Source organism: Narcine bancroftii, chromosome 7, assembly GCF_036971445.1.
Source record: "Narcine bancroftii isolate sNarBan1 chromosome 7, sNarBan1.hap1, whole genome shotgun sequence".
Taxonomy (NCBI): domain Eukaryota; kingdom Metazoa; phylum Chordata; class Chondrichthyes; order Torpediniformes; family Narcinidae; genus Narcine; species Narcine bancroftii.
The window spans coordinates 82,568,542-82,586,180 of NC_091475.1; the positions used below are offsets into that span (position 1 = coordinate 82,568,542).

Consider the following 17,639-nt stretch of genomic DNA (forward strand, 5'->3'; position numbering starts at 1 on the left):
CGGGAATGCTCCTGTCATATCGAAAGAAAAAGCAGGTGCTTCCGTTGCATATTTAACGGTCTCAGGACGCCAAAAGCCCCTCACTGCCCCACAGAGTGTGTGGCATACCCCCTTGCTTTACAGCTATTTGAGGAACGGGCATTCACCTCACTGGGATTCAGAGAGCTGGCAAAATGATTGCGAAACGGAATAAAAATTTGCTCTTCTTGAGAGGGGAAAAAAAACAAAACATCTGAAAGAAGAATCAAACTTTGTCAATTTTAATCAAGGGTTTACATTTCAGAAAGTTGCGTTGCGGATAATTTTCCAGGAGCACGACCCCTTTGTGGTGTAGTGGGGTCCTGCAAGCAGTGTTACAATGCAGAAAATAGCAGTTTGTTCAAACAGTAAGCTCCCATGACCATCGGCAAGAAAACTGCTTTAGTAATGGATAATTAATGGTAGCGCACGCACTTGGTAACCCTGGTCCATCATCCTTCTCTTGTTCGCCATCAGGATGTGAACATAGCTCTCGAAGGCAACATTTAGTGCGCTTCCTGAACTCAAACTGAGAAGGCGGCTGGGACTCAGCACCAGGTAGATGTGGGTTCAATCCTGGCCTTGCGCACTGGCTACATGGAGTTTGCACGTTCTCACTGTGTCCACATTCTCCCCAGTTGCTCCATCTTGCTCCCACATCCCAAGGATGTGCAGATTGATAGATTAACTGTAAGGTAGCCCAAATTCAGAGCCAGCTCTTCAGCGCTTGACGTCCTGCTTTGCGGAAACTGCCAAAATGTTTGGCCTGGAAGTCAGCCTGAAGAAAACTGAGGTCCTCCATCAGCCAGCTCCCCACCATGACTACCAGCCCCCCCACATCTCCATCGGGCACACAAAACTCAAAACGGTCAACCAGTTTACCTATCTCGGCTGCACCATTTCATCAGATGCAAGGATCGACAATGAGATAGACAACAGACTCGCCAAGGCAAATAGCGCCTTTGGAAGACTACACAAAAGAGTCTGGAAAAACAACCAACTGAAAAACCTCACAAAGATAAGCGTATACAGAGCCGTTGTCATACCCACACTCCTGTTCGGCTCCGAATCATGGGTCCTCTACCGGCACCACCTACGGCTCCTAGAACGCTTCCACCAGCGTTGTCTCCGCTCCATCCTCAACATCCATTGGAGCGCTCACACCCCTAACGTCGAAGTACTCGAGATGGCAGAGGTCGACAGCATCGAGTCCACGCTGCTGAAGATCCAGCTGCGCTGGATGGGTCACGTCTCCAGAATGGAGGACCATCGCCTTCCCAAGATCGTGTTATATGGCGAGCTCTCCACTGGCCACCGTGACAGAGGTGCACCAAAGAAAAGGTACAAGGACTGCCTAAAGAAATCTCTTGGTGCCTGCCACATTGACCACCGCCAGTGGGCTGATAACGCCTCAAACCGTGCATCTTGGCGCCTCACAGTTTGGCGGGCAGCAGCCTCCTTTGAAGAAGACCGCAGAGCCCACCTCACTGACAAAAGGCAAAGGAGGAAAAACCCAACACCCAACCCCAACCAACCAATTTTCCCTTGCAACCGCTGCAATCGTGTCTGCCTGTCCCGCATCGGACTGGTCAGCCACAAACGAGCCTGCAGCTGACGTGGACTTTTTACCCCCTCCATAAATCTTCGTCCGCGAAGCCAAGCCAAAGAAAGAAGCCCAAATATGTAGGCGGGTGGTTGAAGCTGGGGATGCGGGAGTTGGTGAGAATGTGAGGAGAATAAACTCGGATCTGTGCACAATGGTTGGCCAAAGGCCCTGATTCCTTGCTGTCTGGTCTTCCAATATCTGTGAGACTAGCTTCACAGACTGTGTAAGGGACCCTAAATATGTCCCTTTCAGGGCACCAGTGAGGCAGGTGAGCTTTTACGACAGGCTTATGGTTTATTATTTGAGCTTTTCACTTCCTCAATGGCAGTTTTTATTTAATTGTTTGAATTTTAGGTTTGCCAGGTATCATAGGTGATTCAAACTTGTATCTATGGATAAGAGTTCCAAAATTGTAGCTGTAAGTCCAGTAATGTAACCATTGCATGGCTCTCCGCATGTGGCTTTTTTTTGTCTTCTTTTTGTGGACCCTTAGAAATACCATCTGCGTGCACATAAGGAGGTTTGTGTTGTCCCCTAAACATCACTACCAGTTCTCTGCAAGGGTCAGGGAGGAAGTTAAATATACGTGTATGTATAAGCATATTCCAAGAGAGAATTGTGGAAGAGAGACCCAGGTTCCATATGGCAGAGTTTTCCATGAAAGCAGCAGCTCAGGTGTATAGAGTGGTGAAGGTGGCATTTGGCAGTGGCCTTCATTGAGCAGGGTATTGTGTGCAAAGGTTGGGACCTTGTGCTTCAGCTGTACAAAGCATTGGTGGGATTACATGTCGAATACTGTGTTCAGTTTTGGTTGTCCAGTTGTAGGAAGAACGTCAATATATTGGAAGAGGTGCAGAGGAGATTCACAAGATGTTGCTTGAGACGGGGTGGCTTGAGTCACTGGGAGTGGTTGGTTAGGCTGGGCCTTTATTCTCTTGAGTGAAGGAGGCTGAGGGGTGAAGTTTATAAAATTACGAGGGACATGGATAAAGTGAATGTTTGCAGTCTTTTCCCCAGTCTAGTTGATTCTCGAACTAGGGAATGTAGGTTTCAGGTGCGAGGGGAGAGATTCAAAAAAGGCCTGAGAAGCAACTTTTTCACTCAGAGGTTGGTCCGTATCTGGAACAAGCTGCCAGAGGAAGCTGCAGAAGTGGGTACAATCACTAATTCAAATGGCATTTGGACAGATAGTGGAAGGGCTGGGAAGACTATGGACCAAGAAGAACGAGCCCAGAATGCAGACTTCGTTGGCATGGACAAGTTGGGCTGATGGGCCAATTGACTCCATAAGTCTTCTTGAATCAGCAAGACATTTGTGCTTGTACAACAGGGAGCATAGAACAGGACAGTCCAGGAACAGGCCCTTCGGCCCATCATTCTGTGCTAAACAATGCCTGATTAAGCTATCTTCTGCCTGTAGATGATCCAGATGCCTTCCTGCACAGTCATGAGCCTCTTAAACGCTACTATTGTATCTGCTTCCACCACTACTCCTAACACCCCATTCCAGGCACCATCTCTCTCTGTGTTTTAACAAAAATACTCCTTTAAATTCTGTCATTCACTATTTTACATTTTTATTTCCCTGGGAAAAGATTCTGACTGTCCAGCCGATCAATGCCTTTCATAATTTTATAAACCCCTATCAGGTCTCCCTTCAGTCTCTGACACTCCGCGGAAAGCATCCTCAGTTTGTTGAACCTCTTCCCATAACTTAATACCCTCTAATCCAGACCATATCCTGGTAAACTTGTACCCTTTCCTTTTTTTTTTAAATTTTTTATTTTTCACACCATAAATCACATTAGCCATGATATACACTATTTCTTTTTCACACATATACAGTGACTTTTTCTCCCCCCCACCCCTTTCCTCCCAAACCACCCTCCCACCCCCCCTCTCATCCATTTTAGGTATACAATCTAGGTTGCATTAAGCCAGTCAGACAATGTTGTCATTCAACAAAATTACACCAGAAATTCTACTGAGTCCATTCTTTTCTTTCCTTCTCCTTCCATCAACTTAGGTAATGTTTGTCCCCGGTAGGTTTTCGCTATTGTATTTAATGTAAGGCTCCTATACTTGTTCGAATATTTCAATATTATTTCTTAACCTATATGTTATTTTTTCTAATGGAATACATTTATTCATTTAAATTTAGTCGTTTCTTCCTTTTAATTTGGTTATGTATTCCATTAGTATTTAAAGACATATAGTTCAGCGTAGCCCTTTTATATTTTGTTTATCTTCTCTTTCCGTTTTTCCATCATTACCTTTCCTCCTTTTCCATTTCTGTTTTCTTATTTTCAACTCTTTATAAGACAACATTCCTACAACATCCAACATTTTCCTTAGTCTCCTATTTCTATCTTATTTATCCCCAATCTCCCCTTCACCTCCTGAGTTGTCCTTTATCCCTTGTCGGACAACCACATCTCCCCTCTCCATTTGGATTTGCGAATCCACTCGCAAGCGTCAACTGATTTTGCAGTGACCGCTATTTCCCCCCACCCCGCCTCCCCCAGAAAAGATTTCACTTTTCATATGTCACAAAGGTCACTCTTTTAATTCCCTCCTTATTCTCTCTATTCCATTACCTTCCCTTATTAATTCTTGTCTATACTATCTATATTTTCCTCTAAGTACAGATACATTCACGTATGCACATTGTCTCTATTCACTCTTATACCTCTTTACCCGCATACATATCAATCGTGATCATTTTTACTCTCATTACCTGTCTTCATCCCTCAGTCTATTTTTGTCTTTACCCACATACATATCAATCGTGATCATTTTAACTCTCATTACCCGTCTTCCTCCCTCAGTCTATTTTTGTAATTGTTCTGCAAATTTTCGTGCTTCTTCTGGATCCGAGAATAGTCTGTTTTGTTGTCCTGGAATAAATATTTTCAATACCGCTGGATGCTTTAGTATAAATTTATACCCTTTCTTCCATAAAATCGCCTTTGCTGTATTGAACTCTTTTCTCTTCTTTAGGAGTTCAAAACTTATATCTGGATAAATGAAGATTTTTTGCCCTTTATACTCCAGTGGTTTGTTGCCCTCTCTTACTTTTTCCATTGTCTTCTCCAGTACCTTTTCTCTTGTAGTATATCTTAGGAATTTTACTACAATAGATCTTGGTTTTTGTTGTGGTTGTGGTTTAGAGGCCAATACTCTATGTGCCCTTTCTATTTCCATTTCTTGCTGTAGTTCTGGACATCCTAGGGTCTTAGGGATCCACTCTTTTATAAACTCCCTCATATTCTTGCCTTCTTCATCTTCCTTAAGGCCCACTATCTTTATGTTATTTCTTCTGTTATGGTTTTCCATTGTATCTATTTTTTGAGCTAGTAGTTCTTGTGTCTCTTTAGTTTTTTTATTAGATTTCTCCAATTTCTTTTTTAAGTCGTCTACCTCCATTTCTGCTGCTACTGCCCGCTCTTCCATCTTGTCCATTTTCTTTCCCATTTCTGTTAAGGTCATCTCCATTTTATTTATTTTCTCTTCTGTGTTGTTTATTCTTTTTCTTAAATCCTTAAATTCCTGTGTTTGCCATTCTTTAAATGACTCCATGTATCCTTTAATAAGAGAAAGTATATCCTTTACCTTGCCTTTCTTTTCTTCTTCTATTTCCCTGTACTCTTCCTCTTCCTCTGGGTTGGCCATCTGTTGTTTCTTTGGTGCCCTTTCCTCCTCTTCTTTCTTGTTTCTATTGTCTTCTGTGTTCTCTTCTTGCTGCAGGTGTTCTGCAGCTGTCGTTGCCGGCTGTGGAGATCGACTCCCCAGCTGGTCCCCCCCTCCCGTCGGTGTTTTTTTTTTCATTCGCATCGCGCATGCGCGAAGTATCGCGCATGCGCGGTTGCACACTTTTACTCGGCTCTGCGAGCCATTTTTGTAGTCCATTATTTACCGACCTGGGGGAGCGGGTTTCTCTCTCCGCAGCGGGCCTCTTCGGACAGGTAAGGCCTTCACCTTTTTCCTCCTTTGTCTTCTCTTCCTCTCTTCTTACCGTTGCTTTCGATTTTTCTTTTTTTGTCGCCATCTTCTTTCCACCTTTATACTCACTTTTCTGTATCTTTTATTTCTGTGCCTTTGTGTTTTCCTTTGTTTTTCCCGACTTTTCTGGAGAGGGCTGGAGTTCACCGTCCGGCCACTACTCCATCACGTGACTCCTTTCAACTTGTACCCTTTCCAAAGCCTCCTTGTCCTTCCTGCAATGGGGCAACCTGAATGACACACAATGGCCTACCAAGATGATTTGAACAAAGGGTGCCCCTTTAGGGGTCAGCAATGAAGGCTTGCAAACGATGTTGAGAAACCTTGCTGAGGTTCAAAGAAAACCTGTTAACCTCAGCAGAGGGGAGTAACAATGGTGTGGATTTAAAATGTTGATTGATGGATAAAGGGTTCTGCCACTCACTGTCTGAAATTGTGGTGGGACAGAAACCCTCTTCTCATTCAAAATGTACCAGGATGAGTGCCTGATATTCTTCAACCCTCTGGATGATGGGTGGACAGCTGAGAGATGGAATTGTGTGGATTATTGGCTTAAATGTCAGAGCCAAATCCTCCCGTGCTTTGTGCCTCTCCACGGGAAACAATGGGGTGAGGTTAGCAAGGCACAATTTCCCGCAGGCAACTTAAATACCTCTATTTAGTTGGTTCTTGTGTTTCGGCGGAGACGTTTCATAGTTTAGCCAACAGTCTCAGGTTGTAGTGTGTTTTAACTGGGATTTTGGTAGTAGGATCATTGGTTACTGTACCACCCATGCAGAAAGTGGCAGCAACTCAATGCCTGTGATGTAAAACATCCAGATCAGATGGAAAACCAAGCACATTGGAGGATACCACAAGAATGTGGCTGAAGAGGTTTTAAAAATAAAGACAGACAATGCTCAGCAGGAGTGGGTGACAGGAATATGACTTTTGTTAGAGGTGACCAGCTATTGGAGAAAGGCAACTTGGAGACTAGATCTGGAATTCGGAATATAAGAAAACCATCTTCTGGAGGAACTTGAGAATCGAACAGCATCAATGGGATGACATGAAGATAAGCATGAAAGTTTGCAGTTGCTGGGGGTTGAGTGCAATTTATAAACTCAGCAGGTCACACAGCATCCATAGATTATATATGGTTGGCAATGTTTCGTGTCACAGCTCTTTGGCAGTGGCCCCTTGTGGGAGAAAATCAAATTACAGTTTCTGGTTGAAAGGCGACTTGTCTGATATCATTGAATCCACTGTGTGACCTCTGTACACGGTCCATTGAATATTGTCAGGCTTACATCGGGCTTTGTTGGGAAGTGCAGGAGGTCAGTGAGAGTGGGAAGGGGAATGAAGGTGGGGGGGGGGCAGTTGGAAGCTCAGCTTCACACATGAGCAAAAGGGAGGTATGCCGCGAGCCAGGCGGTCAATTGCTGCCTTCTTTGCAGTGATCCCACTGCCCCAGCTCAGAGGAAAGGGCAGGTCAGTGTTTGTTTCAGCTGATAAGAAGACTGGAGAGGTTGGAGAGAGGGAATTTTTGGAGGTCTGGAGCTTGGTGCAAAAGGCACAGTCGAATAATTGTAAAAACATAAAATGCTGGAGAAGCTCAGCAGGTCAAACTGTGTCCTTCATGTAGCAAAGGTAAAAATACAGAACCATCTTTTTCAGGCTTGAGCCCTTTATCAGGGTATGAGAGGATGCATGACAGTACACATTTTCTTTGGCTTGGCTTCGCGGACGAAGATTTATGGAGGGGGTAAAAGTCCACGTCAGCTGCAGGCTCGTTTGTGGCTGACAAGTCCGATGCGGGACAGGCAGACACGGTTGCAGCGGCTGCAGGGGAAAATTGGTTGGTTGGGGTTGGGTGTTGGGTTTTTCCTCCTTTGCCTTTTGTCAGTGAGGTGGGCTCTGCGGTCTTCTTCAAAGGAGGTTGCTGCCCGCCAAACTGTGAGGCGCCAAGATGCACGGTTTGAGGCGATATCAGCCCACTGGCGGGGATCAATGTGGCAGGCACCAAGAGATTTCTTTAGGCAGTCCTTGTACCTTTTCTTTGGTGCACCTCTGTCACGGTGGCCAGTGGAGAGCTCGCCATATAACACGATCTTGGGAAGGCGATGGTCCTCCATTCTGGAGACGTGACCCATCCAGCGCAGCTGGATCTTCAGCAGCGTGGACTCGATGCTGTCGACCTCTGCCATCTCGAGTACTTCGACGTTAGGGATGAAAGCGCTCCAATGGATGTTGAGGATGGAGCGGAGACAACGCTGGTGGAAGCGTTCTAGGAGCCGTAGGTGATGCCGGTAGAGGACCCATGATTCGGAGCCGAACAGGAGTGTGGGTATGACAATGGCTCTGTATACGCTTATCTTTGTGAGGTTTTTCAGTTGGTTGTTTTTCCAGACTCTTTTGTGTAGTCTTCCAAAGGCGCTATTTGCCTTGGCGAGTCTGTTGTCTATCTCATTGTCGATCCTTGTATCTGATGAAATGGTGCAGCCGAGATAGGTAAACTGGTTGACCGTTTTGAGTTTTGTGTGCCCGATGGAGATGTTGGGGGGCTGGCTGATGGAGGACCTCAGTTTTCTTCAGGCTGACTTCCAGGCCAAACATTTTGGCAGTTTCCGCAAAGCAGGACGTCAAGCGCTGAAGAGCTGGCTCTGAATGGGCAACTAAAGCGGCATCGTCTGCAAAGAGTAGTTCACGGACAAGTTTCTCTTGTGTCTTGGTGTGAGCTTGCAGGCGCCTCAGATTGAAGAGACTGCCATCCGTGCGGTACCGGATGTAAACAGCGTCTTCATTGTTGGGGTCTTTCATGGCTTGGTTCAGCATCATGCTGAAGAAGATTGAAAAGAGCGTTGGTGCGAGAACACAGCCTTGCTTCACGCCATTGTTAATGGAGAAGGGTTCAGAGAGCTCATTGCTGTATCTGACCCGACCTTGTTGGTTTTCGTGCAGTTGGATAATCATGTTGAGGAACTTTGGGGGACATCCGATGCGCTCTAGTATTTGCCAAAGCCCTTTCCTGCTCACGGTGTCGAAGGCTTTGGTGAGGTCAACAAAGGTGATGTAGAGTCCTTTGTTTTGTTCTCTGCACTTTTCTTGGAGCTGTCTGAGGGCAAAGACCATGTCAGTAGTTCCTCTGTTTGCGCGAAAGCCGCACTGTGATTCTGGGAGAATATTCTCGGCGACACTAGGTATTATTCTATTTAGTAGAATCCTAGCAAAGATTTTGCCTGCAATGGAGAGCAACGTGATTCCCCTGTAGTTTGAGCAGTCTGATTTCTCGCCTTTGTTTTTGTACACATACAACCAGATGAAACAACGTTTCTCCGGACCAGTGCACATATATACACACGCAATGCATAGCATGTCATAATGATACATATCCACAAAAATATAAAATAAAATAGATATTTGTAAATATTTTAGTAGCTTCAGTCATTAGACACCCAAAGTAATAAGACTTCGTTCACCAATCGTAACCAGTCTCACAGCCTGAGAGAAGAAGTTATTTCCCAGTCTGGCAGCCCTGATTGTGATACTCCTGTACCCTCCTTGATGTCAATGAGGCAAAGATGGAAACTGTCTTCAATTATTCTTTGAGTCCTATTTAAGCAACAAATGTCATAAATAAAGGGAGACACCAGCGATCTCACTATTGAAGTTTTAGGCCTGAGCTCTTCTTCAGGCATTCAAGAGGTTAATGCAAAGTTTCATGGTTGATGAGTTACTCACTGATCTACAATGTTCTTCTGTCCTCACCCCCCCCACGTCACCTCCACTCACTGATATACATTGTTCTCCTGTCCTCCCCCCACGTCATCTCCACTCACTGATCTACAATGTTCTCCTGTCCTCACATCACGTCATTTCCACTCACTGATCTACAACGTTCTCCTGTCCTCACATCACGTCATCTCCACTCACTGAGCTACAACGTTCTCCTATCCTCATCCCACGTCACCTCCACTCACAGATCTACAACCTCCTCCTGTCCTCACCTCACGTCACCTCCACTCACTGATCTACAACTTCGTCCTGTTCTCACCCCATGTTACCTCCACTCACTGATCTACAATGTTCTCCTGTCCTCCCCCCACGTCATCTCCACTCACTGATCTACAATGTTCTCCTGTCCTCACATCACGTCATTTCCACTCACTGATCTACAACGTTCTCCTGTCCTCACATCACGTCATCTCCACTCACTGAGCTACAACGTTCTCCTATCCTCATCCCACGTCACCTCCACTCACAGATCTACAACATCCTCCTGTCCTCACCTCACGTCACCTCCACTCACAGATCTACAACATCCACCTGTCCTCATCCCATGTCGCCTCCACTCACTGATCTATAACATCCTCCAGTCCTCACCACCATGTCATCTCCTCTCACTGGCCTATAAAGCTCTCAGTAAAGCAGACCCCTAATTCTGTTTGACATCACTTGTGTGTCATGCTTTGTGACATTCTGCTCTGTTCTACAGATTGTGTGTTTAAAGTACCCTCATATTACTTTTCCCCTTTTTCCTAGGTATAGTTAAGCAAGGCTGCTCAGCATTTAAGGTGATCACACCCAACATAGATGAGGAAGCAGCAATGATGGAAGATGTTGGAATGCAAGACGTCCATTACAATGAGGTGCGTTGGTCTGGGCACTGCTCTAACTTCAGTGCTGCTTCTTTGCCGTAGCACTTAATTCTCGTGCTACCTCGTTAATAGACGCAATGATAAAATGTGACAAGGACATCAAGAGACTTGACCTTTTGTGAAAACATCGTATAGTTTCAGTCTCTCTTGAAATTAGTTTATGTTCCATGAGAGGAAAGTTCTGTGTTTCTTCTGCATCCTTCACAAACGGTGAATGAAGGGCCTTCTGAGGTGACCCTCTGTAGTCAGAAACTCAGCAAGCTCGCAGAATTAGGAGGTTGGCAAATGAAGGAAAATGAGCATAACTGCTAACCCAGCCAAACCAGAATGTGTTCAGCATATCAGGTGGAGTCCATGGCCGAAGCAGCATTAAAGTTTCAGGTGCAAGACTTTTCAAAAGTGAAGTGCCAGTTGATGAAGTAGAGAAAGATGAAGGGGTCAAACAATAATCATGGCTTTTATTAGCAGAAACTCATGGTACAATAATGAAAGACAATAGATGCATATACAGTTATATCCAAGGGGAGTGTCCTTAACAGTAGAGATAATGCACAGCTAATGTTAGTACAGCAAGGCTCACCAGAGGGGAGACAGGCAGCTTGGCAGACATTCACCACACATAGGCTCTGGGAAAGAGAGACATACAAGCTAGTCTTCAGGTGGAGAGAAACTGGAGGAGAGACTAGTGAAATGAAGATGATGCGTTTTATTATACCCTGCATTGCCCTAGGGTACCCTGCATTGTGTTCCAGTGAAACTTTGCACAGGTTCCAGTGTGTTGGTAATGATTAACACTTGCTATAGGATATGCCGATAAAAGGTTAATACCTCACCAAAGGCAGTGTGTTTGCATGAAAAGGCTGATTAAATTTGCAGCATCAGGGCTTTCTTATCAGTTGGAAGTTTGCTTACAATGCAGATTCTGTATTTATTGATGACTCTGCCAGTTCAGAGGCCTTGTGATGTTAATTTACTGGTGACAGGGCAGAGTGTCTCTCTGCCAGTTCAGAGGCCTTGTGATGTTAATTTACTGGTGACAGGGCAGAGTGTCTCTCTGTCAGTTCAGAGGCCTTGTGATGTTAATTTACTGGTGACAGGGCAGAGTATCTCTCTGCCAGTTCAGAGGCCTTGTTAATTTACTGGTGACAGGGCAGAGTGTCTCTCTGCCAGTTCAGAGGCCTTGTTAATTTACTGGTGACAGGGCAGAGTGTCTCTCTGCCAGTTCAGAGGCCTTGTTAATTTACTGGTGGCAGGGCAGAGTGTCTCTCTGCCAGTTCAGAGGCCTTGTGATGTTAATTTACTGGTGACAGGGCAGAGTGTCTCTCTGTCAGTTCAGAGGCCTTGTTAATTTACTGGTGACAGGGCAGAGTGTCTCTCTGCCAATTCAGAGGCCTTGTTAATTTACTGGTGACAGAGCAGAGTGTCTCTCTGCCAGTTCAAAGGCCTTGTTAATTTACTGGTGACAGGGCAGAGTGTCTCTCTGCCAGTTCAGAGGCCTTGTGATGTTAATTTACTGGTGACAGGGCAGAGTATCTCTCTGCCAGTTCAGAGGCCTTGTTAATTTACTGGTGACAGGGCAGAGTGTCTCTCTGCCAGTTCAGAGGCCTTGTTAATTTACTGGTGACAGGGCAGAGTGTCTCTCTGCCAGTTCAGAGGCCTTGTTAATTTACTGGTGACAGGGCAGAGTGTCTTTCTGCCAGTTCAGAGGCCTTGTGATGTTAATTTACTGGTGACAGGGCAGAGTGTCTCTCTGCCAGTTCAGAGGCCTTGTTAATTTACTGGTGACAGGGCAGAGTATCTCTCTGCCAGTTCAGAGGCCTTGTTAATTTACTGGTGACAGGGCAGAGTGTCTCTCTGCCAGTTCAGAGGCCTTGTTAATTTACTGGTGACAGGGCAGAGTGTCTCTCTGCCAGTTCAGAGGCCTTGTGATGTTAAATTTCAGAGTTGAAGCCAACACAATTTTCACCGGAGTCAGAGATCCCAGAGTTCCAGGTGAAATAGCTCTTGCGTTCTCAGCATCACTGAGATATGGTTAGCTACACACTGCTCCCTGAATTCACAGTGCCAGTGTTGTTCTATCTGGAGCCTCCTGCACTGTTACAACCAAGCTTATAGCAAGCCTGAAAAGCAATCCACCACTTGCTGTCTGCCCCACGCTGCAACCTTCCAGGATCAAGATTGAATTGTCCAACTTTAACAACCCCCTCCGTCTGTCTCTCACTGAACTGGCCATTTCAAGTTCAAGTTCATTAACATTCAATTGTATATATACAACCTGACAAAACGGACTACAGTGTACACCAATACACACACAATACACATAATGTATTAATCACGTTTGTGTGTGTATATATACACACACACACACACACATTTTTTCCGGAGAACTGGTCATTTTTTAAAAAAAAACAAATCACCTGTATCAATGTTTAAACAACAACAAAGAAAGACTTTTTAAGCATTAAAATAATGTTTAATTCTCACCAAAAAAAAATGCTGGCCACTGCCAATCACTGACACCTCCCCATCAAGGTCCCCACTCCTGCCCAGGAGCCCAAAGTCCTCACTCCTGCTGTTGGCAGCCCTGGTCAATTCAGCTCTGAAAAATTTAGTATAATTGAGGATTTCTAATTTGTTTCTGATATCCTTATTTATCCAATATTTTACAATTTTTTCTGATAAATGAGAATTTTGGATAATCGGAGTTGCACGGTGTGTGTAATAATTAGGAATTAATACTTGGTTTCGGGATACTGTTCTTGACTTAAAGATGTGGGTTCAGGATAGGTCTTTCTTCATATGCACACCAAGGAACTTTGTGCTCTCTCCTCTCTCCACAACATAACAATTGATGTGTCGTAGAGAATGGTCGACATTTATCATCCTGAAGTCCACAATTGTCTTGTCCAGGTTGAGATTCAGGTTTTTGTTCTCACACCATTTTAGAAGTCTATCAACCTTCTCTCTGTAAACTGATTCATCATTGTTGCTGAAGAGACCAACTACTGTTGTATCATCTGTGAACAATGATTCTGTTTAAACTGAATATGACAGTGCAGTCATGAGCCAGCAATGTGAACGATAGTGGGCTGAGCACAGAGCCTTGAGGTGCGCCAGTGCTCAGCACAATGGGACTTGAGGTTTTGCTACCAACCCACACTGACCCTGTTCGCTCGGTCCAGGATCCAGTTGCAGAGAGGGGTGTTGAGTCCCATCGAGGACAGTTTTTTTCACCAGCCACTGAGGTATAATCATGTTGAACACTGAGCTGAAGTCAATGACAGTTGGTACATCATTCTCCAGGTGGTGTAGAGGGTCATTGTATCACTCTGGCTCAGTTTGTCTCAGTCCAGTTGTCCAGTGAGGCGTGCTGAGCAAGTCTCACAGCGAAAAATACTCACAATGCATTACACAGACAAATAGGATCATGTGCTGGCAACTGAACTCATTAACTAATTTGGACACATCCCGTCATAGACACTGAATTGAACTCTTTACAGTCACCTGCACCAGGTGAAATGCAAAGCTTTGTGGTGCTTGCTATCCTGGCAAATCAACTCATGGAGCAGGTAATGCAACAATAATACACAAGTGCAGGTGTAGTATTAAATTAAGTACAAAATGCAGGTTATACGGGGATACAGGGCACTGTTTCATTGAGATGCAGTGTAGGGTTCCACTGGGACATGGTGTAGGGTTTCAGTGGTACATGGCAAAACTTGTAGTTGCTTGTCGTGTTGGATTGATTTGATGAGAATTGTCACTTTAGATGCTGCGTTGATGTTCCCTGAGTCATTCGTGGAAGGCTCAATGCATTTGATCATTAAAAAAATCCCCAGAAACCAGAAATGAAATACTTCCCAGTGAGCAGTGGGTGGGATCTGGGTGCAATGTGGAGGAGAGTCCGCACTTTGTACCTGTGGCTCTTGCTGTTCTCCGACCAGTGTGAGTCCCGGACGGTATCTGTTTTCTGTCAATTGTTGGCTGTTTCTGAGCTTGGAATCTATGCACTTCTGTGAACATTACTCTATGTAATGCTTTTGGGCATTTCACCAGGAAATATTTATCGAGGGTGTAATAAGTCATCGCTCACAATGCTTCATTTCACCCTGCTTCTGCTATGCCCCCGGCACAGAACAGGACCCTCGGCCCAACGTCCATGCTGACCCAGTCAGCACTGTGGTCCATATCCTTCTGAGTCTTTCCAATTCATGAATCTGTCCAAATGCCTTTTGAATGTCGAGGAAAGGGTGGAGAAAAGAGAGAATGGGGATGATTTGAACTGTAGAACAGGCCCTTTGGCCCATCTAGTCTGTGCCAAACTATTATTCAGCCTGGTGCCCAGACCATTTCCTTCCATACCCCACCTATCCACATACCTATCCAAATTTTTCATGAGTCAAAATTGAGCCCACATTCACCACTTCAGTTGGCAGCTCATTCCATGCTCCCTATGTGAAAAAGTTCCCTTAATTCTCCCTTCAATCATTTCTCCTTTCACCTTTAACCCATGTCCTCTGTTTGGTGTCTCACCTAACCTCGGTGAAAAAAGTCAGGGAATAAAGTCCCAGCCTGTTTAATCTTTCCCTGTAACTTAACTATTCAAGTTCCAGCAATATCCTTGTAAATCCTCCAATCTTTCGTTCTTAGTGATATTTTTCCTGGTTAGGTCACCCAACGAGGGTGAGAATTTTAAAATCCAGCAGCGGTGGGACCAGGAGCAATGCATGGAGGTGAGGGGTTTGCTGAGATGAGTACACAGGCACCAGGGTGCAGGAATGTGGAGCCAACCAGGTGAATATTGAGGGAGCCAGTGATAATTATAATGACGGGGTGGGGAAGTGGGGGGGAATGGGTGGGTAGCGGAATGCCTGCTGGAGGAACTCTTTGAGCTAGACAGCATCGAGTGAAATAAGAGAGTCATCAAAAGCCTGCTTCTCAACTGACCGGGTGCAACAGATTGGCTTATTGGCTGATCCAGTTTTGGAAAGTAAAGTGAAATGAAGAGGGGAACATTGTAAAGTTTCAAGTCTTTGCTTCCATTTAATTATCAAATGCACATACACCTAGATTTTAAAATTCTCACGCTCATGACCTCATATTTCTCTCTCTCTCTACCACATAATTCTTCAAATCTTCTGTACTCCTCAGATGCATAAAGTATGGATTTAATTTGGCCCAAATAGCTTTGCTTCAAGGTGTAGTCCTTGTCTAATCATTGTAAAGCCCAGTTAATTTCCAGGAAATTTGTTTTCTACTGTTGGGTTATAGTTAACTGAGAAATATTCTAAGCTTTGCAGTTTTTGCGGTGATGGATTTATTGTTCTGATTGCATTTATTGCTTATCATACTTAGTTTTATTGCTCAGCCTGCCTTTATCACAAAAGCAACTGATTATACAGCATTTCTATTTACAGCACAGTATTTTACTTTTGTTTACAGATTATATTGCAGTTATTATTACCCAAAAGGCTTACTTTGCAGATATTCTTTGTTCTAATGTGTGAACCTGCCTCCCACCATCGTATTGTTGTTTCTTTATTCTGGGTAGTAGAATTGGCCAATCCTCCTGCCCACATATGTAGAATCTTGCAATCACATGGCACTCTTTCAATGACAGTGCTTTGGGAGAGGTGTCAAACCCAGTTCTCCACGGCACTGCCCTGGGGGAAGAGCAATGAAATTCTCCCTCATTTCCTTGCCAGTGCGGGCAGGGGTGCAGTGCTAACTTTTAGGTGCCGGGGCTGACAAAATGCCTACCATTTCCTATATCCTCTCTCTATCTATGTCACACCTAATTTGTGTACCTGTTCATTACATGAATGGGGCAAGAAAGTTGTCCAGTACATGAAATGAGCAGGTACGTAAATTGGGTGTGACATATATATTATATATAATATATATATGGGTTCTTCTAATGTCAAGCACTAAATTAAGATGAAAATAATATATGAATTCAAGAGTTCCACGGAAATATAGTGATAGTTAAGACATTAACAAGATTATAGCCTATCGCTGCATTTCAGTGTGTAACTGGTACAATAAAACATATTATACTTGATTTAATACTATGGCAAAGTAATTATAAAATATAATTATCAACAAGTAAGTGAAAATATGGTACTCCTGTATTTTACTAATTACCTACTTATCAAGCACTGCCAATGAGAAGTTTCACAATAATTTCGACAAAGGGTCAGGCATAATATGTTTTCAGGGGGTCTGAAGCAACTCTTGTCCTGGTGTGTTGAATCACAGCCATGACGTGGTAGACGGCTCAGGACTCCACTGAACTAAAGGAGATCCGTGTGGTTTAGCAAACATAAGGGCTGATACATGATTTATGAGAATTCCTGAGCATGTTGTTATTATCAGGTTCAAGTGACCGAATCCCCTCTCACACTCAGCAGTTCTGATAGAAATAACTTGTGAACAGCTCAGTACTGGGCGTAAATCTTGGGGGATGCGTTGTCCATGATCCTCCACATGATCTCTGAAGGCATTTATTACAGAGAGATGATATTGCAGCCTCTCCATAATTAGGCGGCATTTCAGCAGGCCGGGAGCCTTTATCAAGGACACACATTTCATTTAGCAGGGGTTTAAACATTTGAGAATCTTTCAGGGATGTTGTCGTGAACATAGGGTGCTGCAAAGTGTTTATAAAACTAGTCAGAAACTGTAGATAATTAATGGAGACAATGTTGTTGTTGCTTGTTAAGGTAATTTCTCCAAACTTCCCCTTTTCAACTGCCCGTTTTTTTTTGTCCCAGGTTGCTCTTTCAGTCCATGCAGTGATTTTATCTCCAATGGATCACTTTGTCTGCATAACCAATTGAAATAGTGCGTTTCTGCAAACACTCTGACAGTAAACCAAGTTCATGCAATGTTTCATTTGTGAGAGCTAAGTCCAAAAGAAACTGTTCTGTAGAGAGTCTTTTCACAGGTTTTTCTGTCCGTCCCAGATCTTGTTTCATCCTTCATTGCTTTTTCAAAATGAAGACACGGAGCTTCATAATTTTGCCGTACTGCTGAAACAGTTCAAAACGACCTCGTTACCCACCTGGTGCTCAGAACACGGCCTATTTAGCAAATTCGTTGTTCTCATTGAGAGGCACATTCAGACAGTCCTTTTTGATTGAGAGGTGATCTACTGTAAACAGAGTATAATTTGTCCATAGATGATTGAAAATAATTAATTCCATGAACTTCTCTCACCGAATCACCTACCGCAAGTTCTAATCTGTGATTAAGGCAGTGCCAGATTATCACATCACTGAGAATTGTAGCAGATTTGACACCAAGCATTACATTCGTCCCCTTCACTAGCAAATGCCACAAGGTTCTGTTTCAGGTAAGAGTCATGGTTATCGAGA

General features: G+C 44.2%; 1 protein-coding gene across 15 annotated transcripts in view; it reads left to right on the plus strand.

The window, feature by feature from the left end:
• The window catches only part of dock9b (dedicator of cytokinesis 9b), a 346,813-nt gene that overhangs the window by 300,498 nt on the left and 28,676 nt on the right, over positions 1 to 17,639 (plus strand). For all 15 annotated transcript variants that reach the window (XR_011341986.1, XM_069890523.1, XM_069890538.1 and 12 more), the window contains one exon: positions 10,148 to 10,254. Coding sequence is in view for 14 of the 15 variants with exons in the window: in XM_069890523.1 (XP_069746624.1) it covers positions 10,148 to 10,254 (107 nt within the window). In the remaining variant the exon portion in view is untranslated. The remainder of the gene's footprint in view (positions 1 to 10,147; positions 10,255 to 17,639) is intronic.